Source organism: Oncorhynchus kisutch, linkage group LG27 (genome assembly GCF_002021735.2).
Source record: "Oncorhynchus kisutch isolate 150728-3 linkage group LG27, Okis_V2, whole genome shotgun sequence".
Lineage (NCBI taxonomy): Eukaryota > Metazoa > Chordata > Actinopteri > Salmoniformes > Salmonidae > Oncorhynchus > Oncorhynchus kisutch.
Window position 1 is genome coordinate 20,017,248 of NC_034200.2, and position 21,929 is coordinate 20,039,176.

General features: G+C 41.3%; 1 protein-coding gene and 1 long non-coding RNA gene across 3 annotated transcripts; one reads left to right on the forward strand and one right to left on the reverse strand.

Moving 5' to 3' along the window:
- Window positions 1-532: 532 nt before the first annotated feature.
- LOC109872337 (biliverdin reductase A-like) lies at window positions 533-12,400 on the reverse strand. Of its 2 annotated transcripts, none has more exons than XM_020463538.2 (7): window positions 12,266-12,400; window positions 11,334-11,458; window positions 10,896-11,015; window positions 8,250-8,347; window positions 6,126-6,233; window positions 4,970-5,138; window positions 533-4,779 (listed from the first exon to the last, which is right to left on the reverse strand). In XM_020463538.2, exons 2-7 carry the CDS (start codon window positions 11,450-11,452, stop codon window positions 4,506-4,508), a joined length of 888 nt encoding a protein of 295 aa, XP_020319127.1. In that variant the 5' UTR covers window positions 11,453-11,458; window positions 12,266-12,400; the 3' UTR covers window positions 533-4,505. The 2 variants fall into 2 exon arrangements, with proteins under 2 accessions (XP_020319127.1, XP_020319128.1); XM_020463539.2 differs by having other exon boundaries at window positions 12,262-12,383.
- A 42-nt stretch (window positions 12,401-12,442) lies between these two features.
- LOC109872338 (uncharacterized) lies at window positions 12,443-14,222 on the forward strand. Its single transcript, XR_002252446.2, has 2 exons — window positions 12,443-12,524; window positions 12,738-14,222. It is a non-coding gene; the product is annotated as an uncharacterized LOC109872338 (long non-coding RNA).
- The last annotated feature ends 7,707 nt before the right edge of the window (window positions 14,223-21,929 follow it).

Sequence of the window (21,929 nt, forward strand, 5' to 3'; positions counted from 1 at the left end):
CACTGTCACAACTTCAGTGTCACAACATTTAGATCACACAAATCATATGCAGTACAGGCAATGCAATATAGGTTGTCATTTGTAAAAGTAATGAGTAATTCATAAATGTATTTATTTTTCGCTTAATGATCTTATTGGTGTGGATTTACCCTGTTTCAGGAGTAACCCAGTGTTTTCTCTGATCACCATCAGCTCTACTCTGTGAGGCTATCAACAGAAGCAGATGGTACAGGCAGGAGCAACACTCATGTCCATCGACTGGTAACCATAGCCTGCAGATGAGACCAGTATTATGACCCTGGGCCAGGGTGCAACAGCTACCTGTTTGCTTGTGAAAAAAATTAATATATATATATATATATATATATATATATATATATATATATATATTAATATATATATATATATATATATATATCTCATGCAGGATTCTGCAATGCTTATTATTGATGGTTGCCTGCTTCTTTCATCGAGAATGTAACGGCAGAATCAAACAGGAAGATGATCAATCAAGCACACATTATATGGCCTATTAATATGGGAAAACTGCAAATTATCAATTTTATTGCAAATTATACACAGTTACAATACACACATTATTAAAACATTCAGGCATTATAATTCAATATAATAGTACAATTCTCCCTCAAACTGTTAAATGTAATTTTCTCTACATATAAATTGCTAATAACACTAGTGACACCCAGTTAATGTGGCCAAACTGCACTCACTGGGTAGTGAATACTTGTGTAACATGGTAGACATACACAGTGGGCTCCAAAATTACTGGCACCCCTGACTGGCAATGCACAAACAATGCTTGAAACAAATATAAACAATATATTTATAGAGAAACTCAAAATACCAACATGTGAGAAATACTGTACTTTATTAATGTTTCAATGGAACCAACCAAAATAATTGATCAATGTCCTCCAAATCAAGGTTTCACAATTAATGGCACCCTTAAAGATTATTGTAAATAACATCTACCAAAATTAAACCACAAATTAAATTACACTTATTTAAGTTTATCTAAGCCCTAAGGAACTATATTGAGCCAATACATCACTTCCTGTTTAACTAGGGTATACAAATTAGGTAACACACATGCAATATCCCACTGTCATCCAACACCATGAAGAAAACAAAAGAACTGGCAGTTCAAAAGAGACAGATTGTCATAGACCTTCATAAATCTGGTAATGGCAACAAGAAGATCCACAAGCGATTGAATATACCACTGAGCACTGTCAGGGCAATTATTAGAACATTCTAAAGATATGGAACAGTTGAAAACCTCACGGGTAGAGGACGCAAATGCATTTTGCCTCCCAGGATGGTGAGAGAAGCAACAAAATCCCCAAGAATCACTGTGAAAGAATTGCAGGCCTTGGTGGAGTCTTTGGGTCACCAGGTTTCAAAGAGCACCATCAGACGCCACCTCCACATCCACAGGCTCTTTGGAAGGGTTGCCAGAAGAAAGCCCATTCGGATCCCAAGACACAGACGCAAGTGCTTGGGGTTTGCCAAACGTCATTTAAATTATGACTGGAAGAAGGTGCTCTGGTCAGAGGAGACCAAAATGTAACGTTTTGGTCAGATACAGCATTGGCATGTTTGGCGTCAAAACAGAGATGCATACAAGGAGAGGCACCTCATACCCATGGTAAAATATGTAGGTGGGTCAGTGATGTTTTGGGGCTGTTTTAATTACAGAGGTCCAGGGGCACTTGTTAAGATTGATGGCATAATGAATTCTACCAAGTATCAGGCAATTTTGGCTGACAATCTGGTTGCCTCTGCCAGAAGGCTGGGACTTGGCCGTAGGTGGACTTTCCAACAAGACAATGACCCGAAACATACCTCAAGATCCACACAGAAATGGTTCTGTGACAACAAAATCAATGTTCTGCCATGGCCATCTCAGTCGCCGGACCTCAATCCAATCGAAAACCTGTGGACTGAGTGGAAGAGGGCAGTTGATAAGCACAAACCCAAGAATGTGAAGGATCTGAATAGAGGAATGGTCCAAAATCCCTCCAAATGTGTTCCTTAACCTTGTCAAACATTACAGGAAAAGACTCCATGCTGTTATCCTTGCCAGAGGTGGTTGCACTAAGTACTAAATGAGTGCCAATAATTATGAAACCTTGATTTTGGTTAAATGCATTTTGTATTAAATAATTGAATGATTTTGGTTGGTTCCATTGAAACAATAATGTACAGTATTTCTCACATGTTGGTATTTTGAGTTTATCTATATAATTATATTGTTTATATTTTTTAAAGTATTGTTTGTTCATTGCCAGTAATTTTGGAGCCCACTGTACATCATTAGATGGGACTGGCATGAATGGATAACAATGGGAGGGAACTGAGCAGGCCAAGGCACAAATTCAGTCTGTCAGCATCCTAGAATTAAGTAGAATACTTATTATATTGTATGGTGAACAGCTAATTTTGAGATCCTTGAAATACTGGTTTGAAACAAAGAAAAAGAAACGTATTGCACAAACTACAACTAAGGAAACAAGCTAGTGAATGATTTAGTGCTAAAACCAGGGAAGCGGTGTGAAGTCATGATGCGGTCCAAAAGTTCCATCCCACCTGAACAGGCTGAAATTCCAGACATTACAAAAACATCTAAATCAAGTTAACTGCAATGCCCCTTTATCAAACACTGAAATATGTCCTCCGATTGATTTTTGAACTTGTACTGTTGAAAAGCAATATCCCATGTATAAATACAATAAAGTATACAAACTAAAGACTAGACAGAGCAAAATAGTGTTTTTTAGACAACTGCAAACGTCAAGGAGTAGGGCAATCAAAGAGTCAGTCTGGTGGGAATCCGTGATTTCATCTGCCTCCCCCTTGCTTGAGGAACAATAGAGGAGAAAGAGAACAAAAGAGGAAAGGCCCACCCCCCACTTGTGCAATGTCAGGACTTGCCTGGACCACCTATTGAGATATGCCTTTTGTTAAGTAAATCAGGTGTTAAATTAGGTAAAAAAGGAGGCTGGATTGCTACTTTAAAACAACTAAATAGATGTGTCAATTGCAGTCCACTGACAATGTTGCAGTTACAGTGTAAATAACACACTTTCACTTGCCAAAGCTATCCGAGATACCATTTACCTGAGGTATCATACAAACACCTATTGTACGGTGTTAATGATTTGAACATGTAGGCCGTCATTGTAAATAAGAAATTGTTCTTAACTGACATGCCTAGTTAATTAAAGGTTAAATTAAAAAAATACCAATAAATCCATCGATCAGTATGTCACTGTTTTGCCTTACACTTCTGTCTGCACAATAGCTATACAACATGTCAATATTAAAACGTTATATGAGATAAGTAAAGCACACCAGCCAATGATAAAGCACCATGAGCTGTGATCAACCACAGGAATGTTACAGTACATTCAACTGTAATGTAGATTAACTTCAATAAGTAACAATGCAAACATCAAACTATATATCAACTGACCTTCCATCAATGTTAAGATGTGGTCTGTAGTAACAGCCTAACCCTAAAATAATAAGCAGGCATGCCCTAGGCTGAGTTTACACAGGCAGCCCATTATCTCCCTCACCAATTTTAAGCGTCAGCTGTCAGAGCAGCTTACTGATCGCTGCAGATGTACACAGCCCATCTGTAAATAGCCCATCCATCTAACTACCTACCTTATCCCCATATTTGTTTTTCTGCTCTTTTGCACACCAGTATTTCTACTTGCACCCTTGCCTCTCCCAAGTCCATATGAGAGTTGCAGCGATGAGACAAGACTAACTACTACCAATTGGGGAGAAATAAGGGGTGAAAAATACCCCCAAAAAGTCTAATTCTGAAAAAGATTGATGTGAAAAGATCTGATGTGATTGGTCAAACATTTCCTGGCTACCCAAACTCCTTGCTCAGGTCAAATTCTACAGTACGCCACACACACGGACGTTAGCTTCTTTTCCGCAATGAGTCAGGATCGGAGTACCTCCCCAGCCAGAACACACGTGGGTAAAGTGGCATTTTGAAAATGTGTCATTGGCTAGAGATGATCCAATCGCTTATTACTTTGTTTTGTACAACACACCTCATTTTGACGTCACTACAAACGACTTCAATGACGGCAGTCTCAGACTGAAGTATATAGAGCAGTGGACGAATTCAGTTTGAGTCGTCAGGCTAGATCAAAATACCAATTAGTGGATAAATATCAGAATTGGGCTGCTGTGTAAATGCAGCCTCTGAAACACATAAAATACCTTAACATTTCAAAGATGCGCTGAGCGTATGTCTACAGTACAGCATGTTACAGTAGCTTTACTGTAGAAGGCTTATGGATGGATCTTGTACGCTTGGACATCCACCAGTAGGTTAAGCGTTGCAAAATTCTGGAAAACCTGGGAATTTTGGGAAAGTTACTGTAATTTCACAACCCTTGGTAGGCTGCTGGGGCCCCTCGGTAGGCTGCTGGGGCCCCTCGGTAGGCTGCTAGTCTCTAGGTGTCCTGGGCTGAGCCCTGCAGGCTCAGCTGCTGGATGCGGTCGGCCAGCTCTAGACAGTGGAGGACCCTGCGGCGCTCTGCATGGAGCTGGTCACGGGGCACCTGGCCCAGCAGCTTCTGACTGAAGAGCACCAAGTCCTGCATAAAGATACCCACTGGCTCCCTGGTGGCTGGGGGCAGCTGGGTGATGGTGCATGAGTCAAAGCGGAAGTTGATGTCTTTGGCCCTAGACAGGCCGGGAGCCCACTCCTCAATCCACGTGAGAGGCCTGTAATAAATCCATAATAGAATAGATAGAGGGGTATAGTTAACCCAACGTTTCAGCGTGGACTACGAGTATTTCTAGATGTAATAAAGGCAATTACGTTTTGTACTGGCAGAATAGCTAAGTTTGAGATGTTGTGAAAGGACTTATCTAATTTGTTTATTTGATTAATCCAAGAGTACAGAGTACATACTTCTGCTCTTTGGTTATGAGTTGAGCGGTCATCTTCATGTACTTGTTTTGCTGGTCTTCCTCCATGCTGGCAGCGGTGACAGACAGCTCTCCAAACAGATCGACCAGCCAGGTGAGCCGGGCGATGCCACTGAAAGCTGGAAAACCAAAGCCCGGCTTCAGAGGACCTCCTATTGTGAGACACACAGGAAAACTACAGTCAGAAGTAGTTGTAATGGAACATGTAATCCAATGGCTCATGTTAATCATCCTCTGCGCACATTATGCCCTTTGTATTGATTTTGTATTTCATCACATTCCGACAGTACATAAACTGGTGTGGTGCTGTTGCAGTATATGTCACAATTATGCATAAAATGAATGAACCATTGAAGTGAATCTCCCAACAGATGTTACATTTAATTTTGCACTTGCTGCCTCCTACAGTCGAACTACGAAAACTGCCCTGACTCAAATTTAAGAGAAACTACTCCCTCTTACTCCTCCATTCTCTCCACTAAGCTCCGACTTCCATTCTTGGTCAACAGGCAGCTGCTATAAAATACTGTCTGTCATCTGAGGTTATGTGAAGCGTGTGGAGTTGATAACTATGATTTATTATTCAATCATGGGTGCTTTAGGAGAAGTCCATTCATATGCATTCACTTGCCTCTTCCCCAGCTGCGAGGCTCTGATGAAATAGGACAGAGCTAGTCAACATCCCAAATGGCACCCTATTCCCTATGTAGCGCACTACTAATGACAAAAGTAGCGCACTATGTAGGAAATACAGTACCATTTGACACACCTCTGGATTTCATCAACAACACCCTTCTGTATTTCACACCAGAGACCAGCCTGCCTGCCTCACTCCACAGGCAGGCTCTCTTTCACATCAAACCCAACACGTGTACTGTGGAGAATGAAAACACAACATTTCACAAGTCGCTTTGATGGGAGCCTTCATTACATCAAAAGCTCTGGAATTAAATATTCATCCCAAAGCCTGTTACCTGGATGATGCACATAAATTTGATACATGCTATGCAGTTAATTTTCTGTAGCAAATATTGTATTTGAGGTGATGTCTGTATCAGTAGTGCTGGGGCCTTCGTGTATCACAGTTGTGTTTTCACCTGGGATTTGTGCTATATTCTCAATTCCAGTCTCCGTCTCACCTGTGAAGTGAAGGAATCCCTCCTCCAGCCTTTTCCCTGCTACGTCCTTCTTCAGCTGCTTGAAGTCGGCTGTTAGGAGTTCTATGTGCTCCTCATGCAGGACCACTCCTAGGAACATAGAAGACATAGAACTTTAAATACGTAGGTGATCAGTAGTTATTAAGATACACAGATCAGGGTTTCCATTAGCCTGTAATAGCCTGGCTTTTGGCCACCCCCAAAAATATGAAAAGCCCAAAAATAAAACTGGTACCGGCCAATTGTCAGGGAGAGATTATTATATATTTTTTAAATTGTGAAATAATGCTTTTTATCCTATTCATTGATAAAAAAATACCAGTCGATGTAAATACATTTAACCAGTCATGCTTATTGGTAAATGGTTATCGCAGACAGCATACAGATACAGAGCCTAGTTTAAGCAGAAAATCTGTCAGACAGCACAAGAGCTGCTGCTACAGCTCCTGCTGGAGTGAAATGTGCTTTTATAAGCCCAATCATTGTGCAACAATAATACATTGAAATTGCATGTTAAAAACAGTTTTGGTGGTTGTGATTAAAAAGAGCTAATATTTTTATTTCTCAACTGGTAATTGAAGCACGCCTCCCATTCGTCATTCATGTGCAACGGTAGGCAGGCTTCATCACGTCACACTTTACAATGTGAGCTCGTGGTAGTATGCATTTTGAAAACTTAATTGTGTGAAACCTGAATGTTTTACTTCATATTATGAGGCATGTCTTACCTTGCTTCAAAGTAGCCTAGCCAAAATCTAATTTCAATGCCATTGAAACATTAACCCTATTACAGGGGCTGAGTCACTGGCTTGCTGGGGCTCTCTCATGCCGTCCCTGGAGGGGGTGCGTCACCTGAGTGGGTTGATTCACTGTTGTGGTCATCCTGTCTGGGTTGGCGCCCCCCCCTTGGGTTGTGCCGTGGCGGAGATCTTTGTGGGCTATACTCAGCCTTGTCTAAGGATGGTAAGTTGGTGGTTGAAGATATCCCTCTAGTGGTGTGGGGGCTGTGCTTTGGCAAAGTGGGTGGGGTTATATCCTTCCTGTTTGGCCCTGTCCGGAGGTGTCCTCGGATGGGGCCACAGTGTCTCCTGACCCCTCCTGTCTCAGCCTCCAGTATTTATGCTGCAGTAGTTTATGTGTCGGGGGCTGGGGTCAGTTTGTTATATCTGGAGTACTTCTCCTGTCCTATTCGGTGTCCTGTGTGAATCTAAGTGTGCGTTCTCTAATTCTCTCCTTCTCTCTTTCTTTCTCTCTCTCGGAGGACCTGAGCCCTAGGACCATGCCCCAGGACTACCTGACATGATGACTCCTTGCTGTCCCCAGTCCACCTGGCCATGCTGCTGTTCCAGTTTCAACTGACCTGAGCCCTAGGACCATGCCCCAGGACTACCTGACATGATGACTCCTTGCTGTCCCCAGTCCACCTGGCCATGCTGCTGCTCCAGTTTCAACTTCCACCTGACTGTGCTGCTGCTCCAGTTTCAACTGTTCTGCCTTATTATTATTCGACCATGCTGGTCATTTATGAACATTTGAACATCTTGGCCATGTTCTGTTATAATCTCCACCCGGCACAGCCAGAAGAGGACTGGCCACCCCACATAGCCTGGTTCCTCTCTAGGTTTCTTCCTAGGTTTTGGCCTTTCTAGGGAGTTTTTCCTAGCCACCGTGCTTCTACACCTGCATTGCTTGCTGTTTGGGGTTTTAGGCTGGGTTTCTGTACAGCACTTTGAGATATCAGCTGATGTACGAAGGGCTATATAAATACATTTGATTTGAAACCATTATGTTCTATTGGCTTTTAAATCAACTTTCTTTCATTGTCCAGTGAGTTGCATGTACAGTGTAAAAATGAATTACCATAATCTAAATGTGATTTCTGTCATTCTGAGCACCGTGTGTAGACGCCCTAATCTTGTAACACACCCAATGCATATGGGGCCTTTAAATTCCTCAAATGTCCTGTCAATTAAAATGCTGCCGGTCAAATGTCCGGCGTCACATTTTCCAAACGGAAACCCTGACACAGATACACGTCTACTACATCATCATGACCATGTCATCAAGACTTATTGAAATATCTTCCAATGATTCTGTCCAACTCACCTTTTTCCTGAGCCAGGTCCCAGAGTTCCACAGCAGTCTTGTGTGTCATGGCCATTGGATATTCCACACAGACGTGCTTCCCAGCTTCCAGAAACATCCTATGGTCCGTTAAGACATGCAACATAGTATAGGATAAATGTTTTTTTACAGTATCCAAGAAGGGTGTCCAAGAGACAGCGCTTGAACAGAACATAAATTCCATTTCAAGAACTGTCCTGTACTAGGGAGTTGCACAACTCAAATGTAACTTTGTAAACCAAACTGACCAGCAAGGGCTCCCAAGTGGCACAGCGGTCTAAGGCACTGCATCTCAGTGCTAGATGCGTTACTACAGACCTGGTTCGATTCCAGGCTGTATCACAACCAGCCGTGATTGGACGTCCCATAGGGCGGCGCACAATCGGCCCAGCATCGTCCGGGTTAAGCAGTCATTGTAAATAAGAATTTGTTCTTAACTGACGTGCCTAGTAAATAAAGTTGAAATAAAAAAATTGTATACAAAATAAGAACCCAATGTTTCAACAACCCATCGTGTTCAGAGTTGGGAAAACTTCACATTGACCGCCCTTCAAACTTCTTGTAACTTTCTCAATTTTCCTTCAAATTAAATTGACCAAAAAAAAGACAATGAAGTATCCTCTATGAAAAAGCTGTTCTCAATAACATTTCATGTCTTTTTTCCCTTTACAGTATGAAGGGCAGTACCTGCTGTTCCATTTAGACAATTAGCCTGGAACTGTCTACCAGTGAAACATGATGGCCATGTTCTAAACACCCTCATTAACCAGCCTAAAATAACTCTCCATTCTTTAATAGCCCATCTCTGCCTCTCTGTACACTCTGTACATTTAGCAGTGAGAGGGAGAGTAAAAACCATAATTTCAGTGCGTTTTCGCTACAGTTCGCAGTCATAAAGAGAGCCATTAGAGAGCTGTAGCCTTGGTGGTCCTCTCCAGGGTTCGAGTGGTGTACATCAAAACAGCTACACTGAAATGTTTCTTACGGAAGAAATATGAAATGCATTTGCAGCATAAGCATGGTAGCAATTAAAAGGGGTTTTGAAAAATTAAAGGAGTCGCACACTCTAGGAGCTCAGATGCAATAATTGAATAACCAACGTTTCGACAGACAAGCTGTTTTCATTAGGGTATAATGAAAAACACTGCAGGGTGACTAGTTTATATAGTGTCAAAGGACACACACAGGTGTCTAATCGTGGCCTGATATCATTGGTTAATTCTCATATATTAAAATAGCATTCAAAAAACCTACATTAATAGCATACGATCACAGATACAATAAGCCTACAAACATTTACTATAGCAAAATCACAATAATCACAAGAACGGCTTCAGATCAAAGTCTACGTTGAGACCGAAGGGAGCAAGGGTCTTTAAATTAAAGATCCAGACAGCCTCTCGTTTTAACAATAATTTGACGAGGTCACCCCCTCTCCTAGGGAGGGTGACATGTTTGATGCCAATATAACGTAGGGACAAAATCGAGTGGTTTGCCCCCAAACAAGTTGGCTTCAATTGGGTAAGTCAAGTTTTTGCATGGTGATACGATGCTCCGAGATACTAACTTTTAATTGTCACTTTGTTTTACCCAGATAATTTTTTACCACAAGGACAAGTTAGAAGATAAATAACTGCCTTAGTGGAGCACGTAATAACACCTTTGATTGGGATCTGTTTCCCTGTTTGGGGGTGTTTGAAGGATCCATATTTCTAAGTGCCATTGCATTGAGCACAGCCATTACACTGGTAGTTTCCATCCAGTAGGGGCGCAAATAGACGTTGTGCAGGGATATCTTGGGGGGGTAAATCAGAGTTTACCAGTTGATCTCTGAGATTTCTGCCCCGCGAGAATATGACCAAGGGAGGGTCCGAAAAAACACATTACCGATACTGTCATCGGATCTTAGAATGTGGCAATGTTTAATCTGACCATTTTTGTACCCCCTCTCCTTGAATTTTCTTTGCGTCTCAGCCATATTTCTGTCGAAATCTGATTGTTTTTTGCAAATTCTTTTGATTCGACAGAATTGGCTGTAGGGCGAACTGTTTTTTCAAGGGAAGTGGGTGACAAAAATGAAAAGGGAACAGTTCAAAAATGATGGTAAAATTATTAGACTAAAGGTCCAGATTGAATCCAAACATTACACTATTGATTTTATGTGGATTTTACATGTAATACAACATTGAATTTACTGTGTCACAATATGTCTCAATGTTGTATAATATATAGCTTATATACTAGAGCTGTTAAATCTAATTTTATTGGTCACATACACATATTTAGCTGATGTTATTGCGGGTGTAACGAAATGCTTGTGTTCCTAGCTCCAACAGTTTGTCTGAGGGTTTAGTAAATGGGCCAGGTTCAATTAATGGTTAATTAACGTACAGTTTTTACACCGAGATGGAGCCTCAGTGGACTAAGAAACTAAGTAATGAGGATTGATACAGACAATATACGTGTTCAGGTGCTGACTCCTAGTGGTGATTTGTAACATGGTGAAAATATAGCTCTTGTGTAAGAGCATTTCAGATAGAAACAAAACGGACAAAGGGATAGCTAGACAACTACCACAGAGGACTATAATAGAGATATGGGGTCATTGAGAGAGAGAAAGCGTTTTACCTGATGTTTTCCTCATGGGCAGCGTTTTCAGTGCAGACGAAAGCCACCTTTATGTCGTCCCGGCTCAGGGCATCTTCAACAGTGATTTGTTTCACTCCCTGCTGCTCCTCCAGAATCCTCCTATGGGAAGACACCACCAGAGTCATATTCACTACGGGATAAATGCTTTGAAATAGTCACAGGGTTTGCTACAGTATGCACGACCCAGCTGCTGACTGTGACGACAGTGACTATATATCTATTTCATATGTGCAATGCAAATTTAATTTTACTGCACATATAATAAATATGCACTAAAATCAAGGTATTTTTTCAGTGTGTGAATTTTACCATTGTTTTTTAACACCTGTTGTTCCTGCCAAAACCAGCACATGGACCTAGACACACTGCTGTGCACAGTGTGTCCAAAAAACAATGAGATGAGTCTTGGTACCTCACCTGGATATGAAACCTTTGACACTGAGCTTCTCAGCTGCGCTGGAGGGCAGAGGGGCTAGCATGTCCCTGATCCTCACAAAGCCTGCCGTCCCAATGCCAACCACCACTGAACCAAACATGTCTGACTGCAAAGAGACAGAGTCAGAGCTTATCAACTGTGCACTCTGCATAAAGACCCAAGACCAGTTCTGGACAGAGATTCTCAGGAACACAGACATTTTTTTCTGTATAGTTTTGCTAATTAAAAAAAATGGCAACTGCCATCAATGGAGAATTTAACGATTCAAAATATTTATATCAATTAACTAAATAAATCTGTATTAAAACTGTTGGATCTGTCTGAATTTACAGAAGTGAAACATGGTTGTTGGGAAGGAAATGGTTAGAAAGAAAACACCATGTTTCACTTCTGTAAATTCAGACAGATCCAACAGTTTTAAATACAGATTTATTTAGTTAATTCATATAAATATTTTGAATCGTTAAATTCTCCATTGATGGCAGTTGCTATATTTTTTAACTAGCAAAACTATACAGAATAACATTGCTGTGTTCCTGAGAATCTCTGTCCAGAACTTGTCTTGGGTCTTTACGCAGAGTGCACAGTTGATAAGCTCTTCACTTCCTATCAGTCAGAAAATGGTGCAGTGTCAGAAGGGCACTAGCTATTATGGCTGGGATGCACTGTGGGTGCTGATCATTACAAATACACATAAAATGAACCCTCAGGTCTCCAATGCCTTACACAAAGTAACTTGAAACTAGACCAATGACCAGGAAATTCATAATTGACATAATAATGATAAGTATATGATCTAACATGACATCAACAATATTGCATTGCAGGTAACAATGCTGTCCTCGTTGAATGAGTAGCTAGTTCCGTACTGAATTGAAACTGGTTTACATTCAAGCTTGATTTCCTTACCTACCCTTTTCTGAATTGCCTTTGAAGACCCTTGTCTCGTTGAAGTGAATAAAATGCTTATGTTAAACAAAGTAATCGACGCTCTTGCCCGGGTGATATAACTTTCATAACCGGCTCACGTGTTTTTTTTTTTGTGTGTGACGTCCATAGAACGCGGTGATTGGTGAATCAAGTCTACTCACGTGATGGACATCTCGTCGGAAGTTATGTGGTTAGAATTTTGTTGTTGTTATAAAACAAATACAGACCTGCTATGACACTAGGTAATGATGATATTTTCGTTTCTTTACATATATTGTTCACGAATGTTTATATGTATGTGTTTCTGTTCAAGCTAAATTTGTGATGGTTTATGCAACAATATATGGCGACTCCCATGGCACACGAATGTTCTCAGTCTAACTAAGGGTGTTATCACATGGTCCCTTACAGACAATTTTTGTGAACTCGGTGCGGTTGTTTTTTTTTTTTTGCAGTGTGAACACTAAAGGAACGAGCCTAAATTGAGAACATCACGAGAGGTTGTCTGAGTTCGGTTGGCATGAATTCCGCGGTCCGGTTCCCTTTTTTAGGACACTGAACACAAAACTCCCCAGGTTATTTTGTCATTATTCCCGCACTACACTGCTGCAACAACATTAACCCCTGCCATAGCCCCTCACATTAGTGCCACAAAATTCAGATTTTAGTCCAGATTATTTGTTTGCAATATGTGATCTATAGGCTAAGAGAGCTTCATTAACTGTTAATTCGATTGTGGGGTTTGAATAGTGTGAGAAGACGACAACATGTTTGGTAAGAATCATAACATATGGTACAAAATATATACTAGCTCTTAAAGGGGCAGTAGCCTAAATTGGGTGTACAATTGTCAATTACAGCATGATTTAATCTGCAGTTATTCTGTTACCAATAATATTTACATGTTAATAGTATCTTCTGCTTACAATTATGTCTCACTTTTTAAATAAATGCAATATATTAGCTTCCAAAATGTAAGTAGGTATAAGGTATATCTAGCTGTCCGATAACACAGTCTGATGGAATGGCTTGTCCTGCACTTTGTAAAAACCCACAGTACATTGATTGAATGTTGGAAAAAGATCTTGGTTCCTTTCTAAACATAGCAATGTAAATGCAAGGAGGACTCGGACCACAAAATAGGTGAAGTGCATAGGCAAAAGAGTTTCAGTCCTTGTTCAAAGGTAAGGGCGGTGTGAATACAAAGAGAACTGAGAACTTTTCCTTTTTTTCTACCCCAGAGTTCACTTGAAATAGGACTGTGTGAAAACACCCTAAATGTCTATGGTTTATATACGGTCTATGGTTAAGACTCCTTTTGTCCTGACCTAGATGAAGGTCTGAACTCTATTTTAAAAGTACTGAATTTCTTATTCATTTAAGTTCGTTGTAATAGTCTTCGAACAAAATGCTTACACCGGACTACAAGAAAGCTTTGCTTGAACGAATCTCCTAAACTGTCTGCTACGGTGCTGTCCTTGGTTGCGCTTATCCTCGACGATTGTAATTGCACTTTAAATACACCAGATGGAGATGTTGCCACAAGAATCCCAAGGTTTTGACCCTGAAATTAATATGGAGATAATTTTTATAAATACATTGTAAATCTGTACATGTGAGTTCTTCAATGGGGTTTCAGTGTTATATTGTGTTTGAAGTAGTATGTCTTTGCTGGTGTTCTCTGGGTCTGATACAGTCAACACGGTGGATTCGGGCCTATTCTGACTCAAGGGACTCGGCATCGACTCCGACTCGGGGGACTTCATAAAGGCCGAGCTCTTCCTGACTCCAGCGGAATCATATTAAGCTACTCGGGTTCTGGCTAATGGTACTCGAGCCGAGTACACTTCAGCATACCAGGCCCAATTCAACTTTTTCAGAAGTATGCCATATGAGGTATTTATTCGTCAGATGATGGAAGAATAAAGAAAAAAACAAATTAATGTAATAATTTCACCTAAAATTTGCTGGGTCATTTGCAAGCTAAAATTTGGCCCATTAGACTATTAGATGGAGAAGAACCGTAGAGAATCTATGCTATAAATTCATTAAATTTTACTACATATTAATTGGGGAACTCCACTCACACTAATTCTATTAATTTCAGTTCTTCGGACAATCCTGGCTTAATATCATGGCATTAAGAATTTTTAGGCATATACTGGTGGCCATGTGAATATTAGGACGACTTGGAATACATGATCCACGACAGACAGCACATCTCAGTGTCATAGGCTATAGCCTATTTTTCTATAGTAGGCCTATCGGTAAACGCTGAAACATCCTGACAAAATACACCATATAAGTGGCCTAATGTAATTTTCTGGACTTTGTAAACTGTTGAGAATAAACCCATAACTGATCCAAATGGTTGTATTATAATCAGGGCTTTATTTAGGCATAAAACACAAAAGGATGTTCGAGCGGTAATTCAAATTATCCTACATCACTGCAGTTTACAGCCCAGACAATATTTGTGTAGTAATAATAATAAATTACTCATTTCACTGTGTTGTTGTAGCCTAGGAGGTATAATAATTATATTTTCTAAAAACGTAGGCCTATCAATAGTGGTGCGTGCACAGCGCAGCCTGGAGGAACGAAAAGGCCTAGCCTATATCTTCCATTTGATAATCTGCTATTTAGGCTGAAGGAGTGATGCAGCCTACAACCATGCATGTTGAATTATTGCAGTAGACTATTAAACTGTTACAAATGTAGTCTATAGCCTGTTAAAATAGCTAAATAAATAACGACCATAACAGTCAACAGAAAAAAATCATGGCACTCGAAACGTCATGATTTTGGGTTTGATTCTCGGAGCCACAAACTGAAAATGAACCCATGCATACTGCCGCTTTAGATAAAAATGTCTGCTTAATGTCACATTCATTATTTTTGCACACCTCTCCCAATCAACACCTGTGATTGCTTTATGCCTCGCTTTATGTCTATCTCAAATGTCAATATGCCTTGTATAGTTATCATTGTTTTAGTTTACAGTGGAGCCCCTAGTCCCACTCTACATGCCTCAGATCCCCCCCACCCACACACACATGCTATGGACTGCCTTCCCATTCTGACGGCAGAAAATAAAACGGCGTATCTAAACAAGGTAAATTATACATTTTATCACCAACTGTAACTTTGTCATAGTGTTTATTTGTCATGACCCAAAACAAAGTTTAATTCAAGATTAAGACCTAACATCACCAAGATGCTACTATTTCCTATCTGTTTTACAAATCTGAGATTGTAATTTTCAACATAGCAAATAGCAGCTTGCTGAAGTATCCTTAATAGGAAGCTAGCATTCCCTCTAAAGCAGGTATTCCCAAACTGGCAATGCCGCCAGGGGTAAGCCAAATACAAATGTGATTCACATAAAAAAATATTCACATTTTCAAACAGTACAATTACATTTTCCAACGGGGCTATACATTTGGGTGAGGTTTTTTTCTCGCCTGAGTATCCCTGTTCACTGCCAAAAATAAAATTAAACCATCCAGTGTTGAAATAACAACACAATGTCAAATACAGGTAGCCTAGTCAAATAATTTACCTCCAATCACATTAATCGTTACTCTTGCGCAGACATTTAGAAACGAAACATGACATTTTGAAAAATAAGCCACGTTTTTTTTTGAGTGAGAATAAATACGTCTTTCGAGTAGTAAGACATGTATAAAAGCAACAGGTACCATTAATAAGAAGGGGCTAGAAGCATCTTATATGGTGAGCTACAGAGTAGCTAGGACAGGCAAGCCCCATACTATTGTGGAGGACTTAATTCTTCCTGCTGCCACGGATATGGCTGGGACAATGCTGGGGGAAAAGGCCCAAAAAACTATACAGACATCGTCTCCATCAAACAACACTGTTTCACGAAGCATCAGTGACATGGCAGGAGATGTTTTGAAACAATTACTGCTTTGCATACAAGCCAGTGAATTATACGCGTTACAGCTGGATGAATCAACAGATGTGGAGGGCCTGGCAAGGCTCATGGTATATGTCTGTTACGTTTATGGTGGGTCAATTAAAGAAGACATCCTCTTCTGGAAACCAGGACAACATGAGAGAATATTTTTTAAGTACTGAACAGCTTTGTGACATCAAATGGACTTTGGTGGTAAAAATGTGTTGGTATCTATACTGATGGCGCAAAAGCTATGACAAGGAGACATAGTGGAGGCTAACTGCAAAGTCTGCTTGTGGCTAATCCTTATTGTGGCTAGCTTCACATAGATGGGTCCGGCCACACTTAAAATAACTGTCTTATAAATTAGGGTTATTTTAGATGATGACACCTAGCTATATAGTTAGCTAGCTAACGATAGCTACTGAAACAGATTATGTCATTGTGCTATGTTTTTGGGGAAGAACATTATTTGCATCCATGAGCTAGCTAGCTTTTTTTATGACCAGCACTGTGTGCGTGAGACAAGTATGATGATGATGAGAAGCTTAGAGGGTGGGGACCGTTGGGCGGCGCGAACGTGGCGTGGGAGGCGGTGAAAAAGTAAGACATTTCCCAACTTTATGCAAATCACCAGTGGCGACTGCTGGGCGATGACCAATCATATCGAGTGGTTCCCATGATGAATTTGATGCTATGCGACCCAAGGCTGGAGACTTTCTTCAGCAAAGATGGCTGACAAAAATACTAGGATGGTAGCAAATGTACACTACCGTTCAAAAGTTTGGGGTACTTAGAAATGTCCCTGTTTTTGAAAGAAAAGCACATTCCTTGTCCATTAAAATAACATGAAATGTATCAAAAATACAGTGTAGACATTGATAATGTATTAAATGACTACTGTAGCTGGAAACGACTGATTTTTAATGGATAATCTACATAGGTGTACAGAGGCACATTATCATCAACCATCACTCCGGTGTTCCAATGGCATGTTGTGTTAGCTAATCAAAGTTTATCATTTGAAAAGGCTAATTGACAATTAGAAAACACTTATGTTAGCACAGCTGAACTGTATTTCTGATTAAAGAAGCAATAAAACTGGCCTTCTTTAGACTAGTTGAGTATCTGGAGCATCAGCATTTTCGATTACAGGCTCATAATGTCCAGAAACAAATAACTTTCTTCTGAAACTCATCAGTCTATTCTTGTTCTGAGAAATGAAGGCTATTCCATGCGAGAAATTGCCAAGAAACTGAAGATATCGTACAGCGCTGTGTACTACTCCCTTCACATAACAGCGCAAACTGGCCCTAACCAGATAAGAAAGAGGAGTGGGAGGCCCGGGTGCACAACTGAGCAAGAGGACAAGTACTTTAGAGTGTCTAGTTTGAGAAACAGACGGCTCACAAGTCCTCAACTGGCAGCTTCATTAAATAGCACCTGCAAAACACCAGTCTCAATGTCAACAGTGAAGAGGCGACTCCGGGATGCTGGCCTTCTAGGCAGAGTTCCTCTGTCCAGTGTCTGTGTTCTTTTTTCATCTTAGTCTTTTCTTTTTATTGGCCAGTCTCTCTTCACTGTTGACGTTAAGACTGATTTAAAAAATGATTAAGAAAACACCAGTCAATCAATCCATTTATAAAGACCTTCTTACATCAGCTGATGTCACAAAGTAGTGTACAGAAACCCAGGCTAAAACCCCAAACAGCAAGCAATGCAGGTATAGAAGCACGGTGGCTAGGAAAAACTCCTGAGAAAGGCAAGAACCTAGGAAGAAACCTAGAGAGGAACCAGGCTATGAGTGGTTGCCAGTCCTCTTCTGGCTGTGCAGGGTGGAGATTATAACAGAACATTGCCAAGATGTTAAAATATTCATAGATGACCAGCAGGGTCAGATAATAATAATCACAGTGATTATAGAGGGTGCAACAGGAGTGAACAGGTCTGCACCTCAGGAGTAAATGTCAGCTGGCTTTTCATAGCCGATCATTCAGAGTATCTCTTCTGCACCTGCTGTCTCCAGAGAGTTGAAAACAGCAGATCTGGGACAAAGTAGCACATCCGGTGAACAGGTCAGGGTTCCATAGCCGCAGTGAGAACAGTTGAAACTGGAGCAGCAGCACGACCAGGTGGACTGAGGACAGCAAGGATTCATCAGGCCAGGTAGTCCTGAGGCATGGTCCTAGTGCTCAGGTCCTCTGAAAGAGGGAGAGTTAGAGAGAGCATACTTAAATTCACACAGGACAGCCGACAGGAGAAATACTCCAGATTGAACAGACTGACCCTAGCCCCCCCGTCACAAACTATTGCAGCATAAATACTGGAGGCTGAGACAGGAGGGGTCAGGAGACACTGTGGCCCTGTCCGATGATTCCCTCGGATAGGGCCAAACAGGCAGGATATAAACCCACCCACTTTGCCAAAGCACAGCCCCCACACCACAAGAGGGATATTTTTAACCACCAACCTACTATCCTGAGACAAGCCTGAGTATAGCCCATGAAGATCTTCCCCACGGCACAAACCCGAGGGAGGGGCGCCAACCTGGACAGGAAGATCACGTCAGTGACTCAACGCACACACTCCTCCTAGGGATGGCATGGAAGAGCACCAGTAAACCAGTGACTGAGCCCCTGTAATAGGATTTGAGGCAGAGAATCCCAGTGGAGAGAGGGAAACCAGACAGGCAGAGAAAGTAAGGGCGGTTCGTCGTTCCAGTGCCTTTCCATTCGCCTTCACACTCCTGGGCCAGACTACACTACACACATAGGACCGACTGAAGAGATGAGTCTTCAATAAAGACTTAAGGGTCGAGACCGAATCTGCATCTCACATGGATAGGCAGAAGGTTCCATAAAAATGGAGCTCTATAGGAGAAAGCCCTGCCTCCAGCTGTTTGCTTAGAAATTCTAGGGACAATACTGAGGCCTGTGTCTTGTGACCGTAGTGTACGTGTAGAAATGTACGGCAAGACCAAATCGGTAAGATAGGTAGGAGCAAAGCCATGTAATGCTTTGTAGGTTAGCAGTAAAACCTTGAAATCAGCCCTAGCCTTAACAGGAAGCCAGTGTAGAGAGGCTAGCACTGGAGTAATATAATATTTTTGGGGTTCTAGTCAAGATTAACTGAAGTTTATTTAGTGCTTTATCCGGGTAGCCGGAAAGTAGAGCATTACAGTAGTCTAATCTAGAAGTGACAAAAGCATGGATACATGTTTCTGCACCATTTTTTGGACAGAAAGTTTCTGATTTTTGCAATGTTACATAGATGGAAAAAAGCTGTCCTTAAAACAGTCTTGATATGTTCGTCAAAAGAGAGATCAGGGTCCAGAGTAACGCCAAGGTCCTTCACAGTTTTATTTGAGACTACTGTACAACCAAGATTAATTGTCAGATTCAATAGAAGATGTCTTTGTTTCTTGGGACCAAGAACTAGCATCTCTGTTTTGTCCGAGTTTAAAAGTAGAACATCTACTTCCTTCTGTCTGAAACACAGGCTTCCAGGGAGGGCTATTTTGGGACTTCACCATGTTTCATCGAAATGTACAACTGTGTCGTCCGCATAGCAGTGAAAGTGAACATTATGTTTCCGAATGACATCACCGAGAGGTAAAAATTATAGGGAAAACAATAGCCATCCTAAAACGAAGCCTTGAGGATCACCAATATTTATCAGACAAACGGATATCTTTCCGACAGATAAGATCTAAACCAGGCCAGATCTTGTCCGTGTAGACCAATTTGGGTTTCCAATCTCTCCAAAAGAATGTGGTGATCGATGGTATCAAAAGCAGCACTAAGGTCTAGGAGCACGAGGACAGATGCAGAGCCTTGGTCTGATGCCATTAAAAGGTCATTTCACAAGTGCAGTCTCAGTGCTATGATGGGGTCTAAAACCAGACTGAAGCATTTCGTATACATTGTTGTCTTCAGGAAGGCAGTGATTTGCTGCGCAACAGCTTTTTCATTTTTTTTGAGAGGAATGGGAGATTCGATATAGGCCGATAGTTTTAAAATTATTTTCTGGGTCAAGGTTTGGCTTTTTCAAGAGAGGCTTTATTACTGCCACTTTTAGTGAGTTTGGTACACATTCAGTGGAAATGGGGCCGTTTATTATGTTCAACATAGGAGGTCCAATCATAGGAAGCAGCTCTTTCAGTAGTTTAGTTGGAATAGGGTCCAGTATGCAGCTTGAAGGTTTAGAGGCCATGACTATTTTCATCAATGTGTCAAGAGATATAGTATTAAAAAACTTGAGTGTCTCCCTTGATCCTAGGCCCTGGCAGTGTTGTGCAGACTCGGGACAACTGAGCTTTGGAGAAATACGCAGATTTAAAGAGGAGTCCGTAATTTGCTTTCTAATGATCATGATCTTTTCGTCAAAGTAGTTCATGGGTTTATCACTGCTGAAGTGAAAGCCATCCTCTCTTGGGGAATGCTGCTTTTTAGTTAGCTTTGCGACCGTATCAAAAATACATTTAGGATTGTTCGTATTTTCCTCAATTAAGTTGGAAAAATAGGATGGTCGAGCAGCAGTGAGGGCTCTTCGATACACCTGTATTTTTATCGAAGAACTATTTGGCCTACCGGCCAAACCCTCCCCTAACCCGGACGACGCTGGGCCAATTGTGCGCCGCCCCATGTGTCTCCCGGTCACGGCCGGCTGCGACAGAGCCTGGAAGGCATGCATCAAGGACCCCACACACCCCAGCCACGGGCTGTTCTCTCCCTAACCTTCGGGCAGATCAGAGCATGAGGTCCAACAGGCTCAGAGACCGTTTCTATCTACAGCAGGGATGGGCAACTTTGATGAGGGTGGGGCCAAAAAATCTAAACTCATGAGGGGCCGCAGTTGCTTGCGAGTCTTGGTACCCACAGCCCCCCCCCCCCCCCCCCCCAATTTCCATCAATTCTACACACAACGAAAAGTATGTGAACCCTTTGGAAATACCTGAATGTCTGCATAAATTTGATCTGATATTCATCTAGGTCACAATAGACAAACAGTCTGCTTAAACTAATAACACAAATTATAAATTTTCATGTATTTATTGAACACACTGTGTAAACATTCACAGTGCAGGGTGGAAACAGTATGTGAACCCTTGGATTTAATAACTGGTTGACCCTCCTTTGGCAGCAATAACCTCAACCAAATGTTTTCTGACAGTCCGGAGGAATTTTGAACCATTCCTCTTTACAAAACTGTTTCATTTCAGCTATATTCTTGGGATGTCTGGTGTGAATTGCTCTATTGAGGTCATGCCACAGCATCTCAATCGAGTTGAGATCAGGACTATCTGGGCCATTCCAGAAGGCGTATTTTCTTCTGCTGAAGCCATTTTGTTGTTGATTTACTTCTGTGTTTTGGGTTGTTGTCCTGTTGCATCACCCAACTTCTGTTGAGCTTCAATTGGCAGACAGCCTTACATTCTCCTGCAAAATGTTTTGATAACCATGGGAATTCATTTTTCTGTCAATGATACAGTAGCAAACTGTCCAGGCCCTGAGGCAGCAAAGCAGCCCCAAACCATGTTGCTCCCTCCACCATACTTTACAGTAGGGATGACGTTTTGATGTTGGTGTTGGTGTGCAATGCCTTTTTTTCTCCACACATCATGTGTGTTCCTTCCAAACAACTCAACTGTAGTTTCATCTGTCCACAGAATATTTAGCCAGTATCGCTGTGGAACATCCAGGTGCACTTTTGCAAACTTCAGACGTGC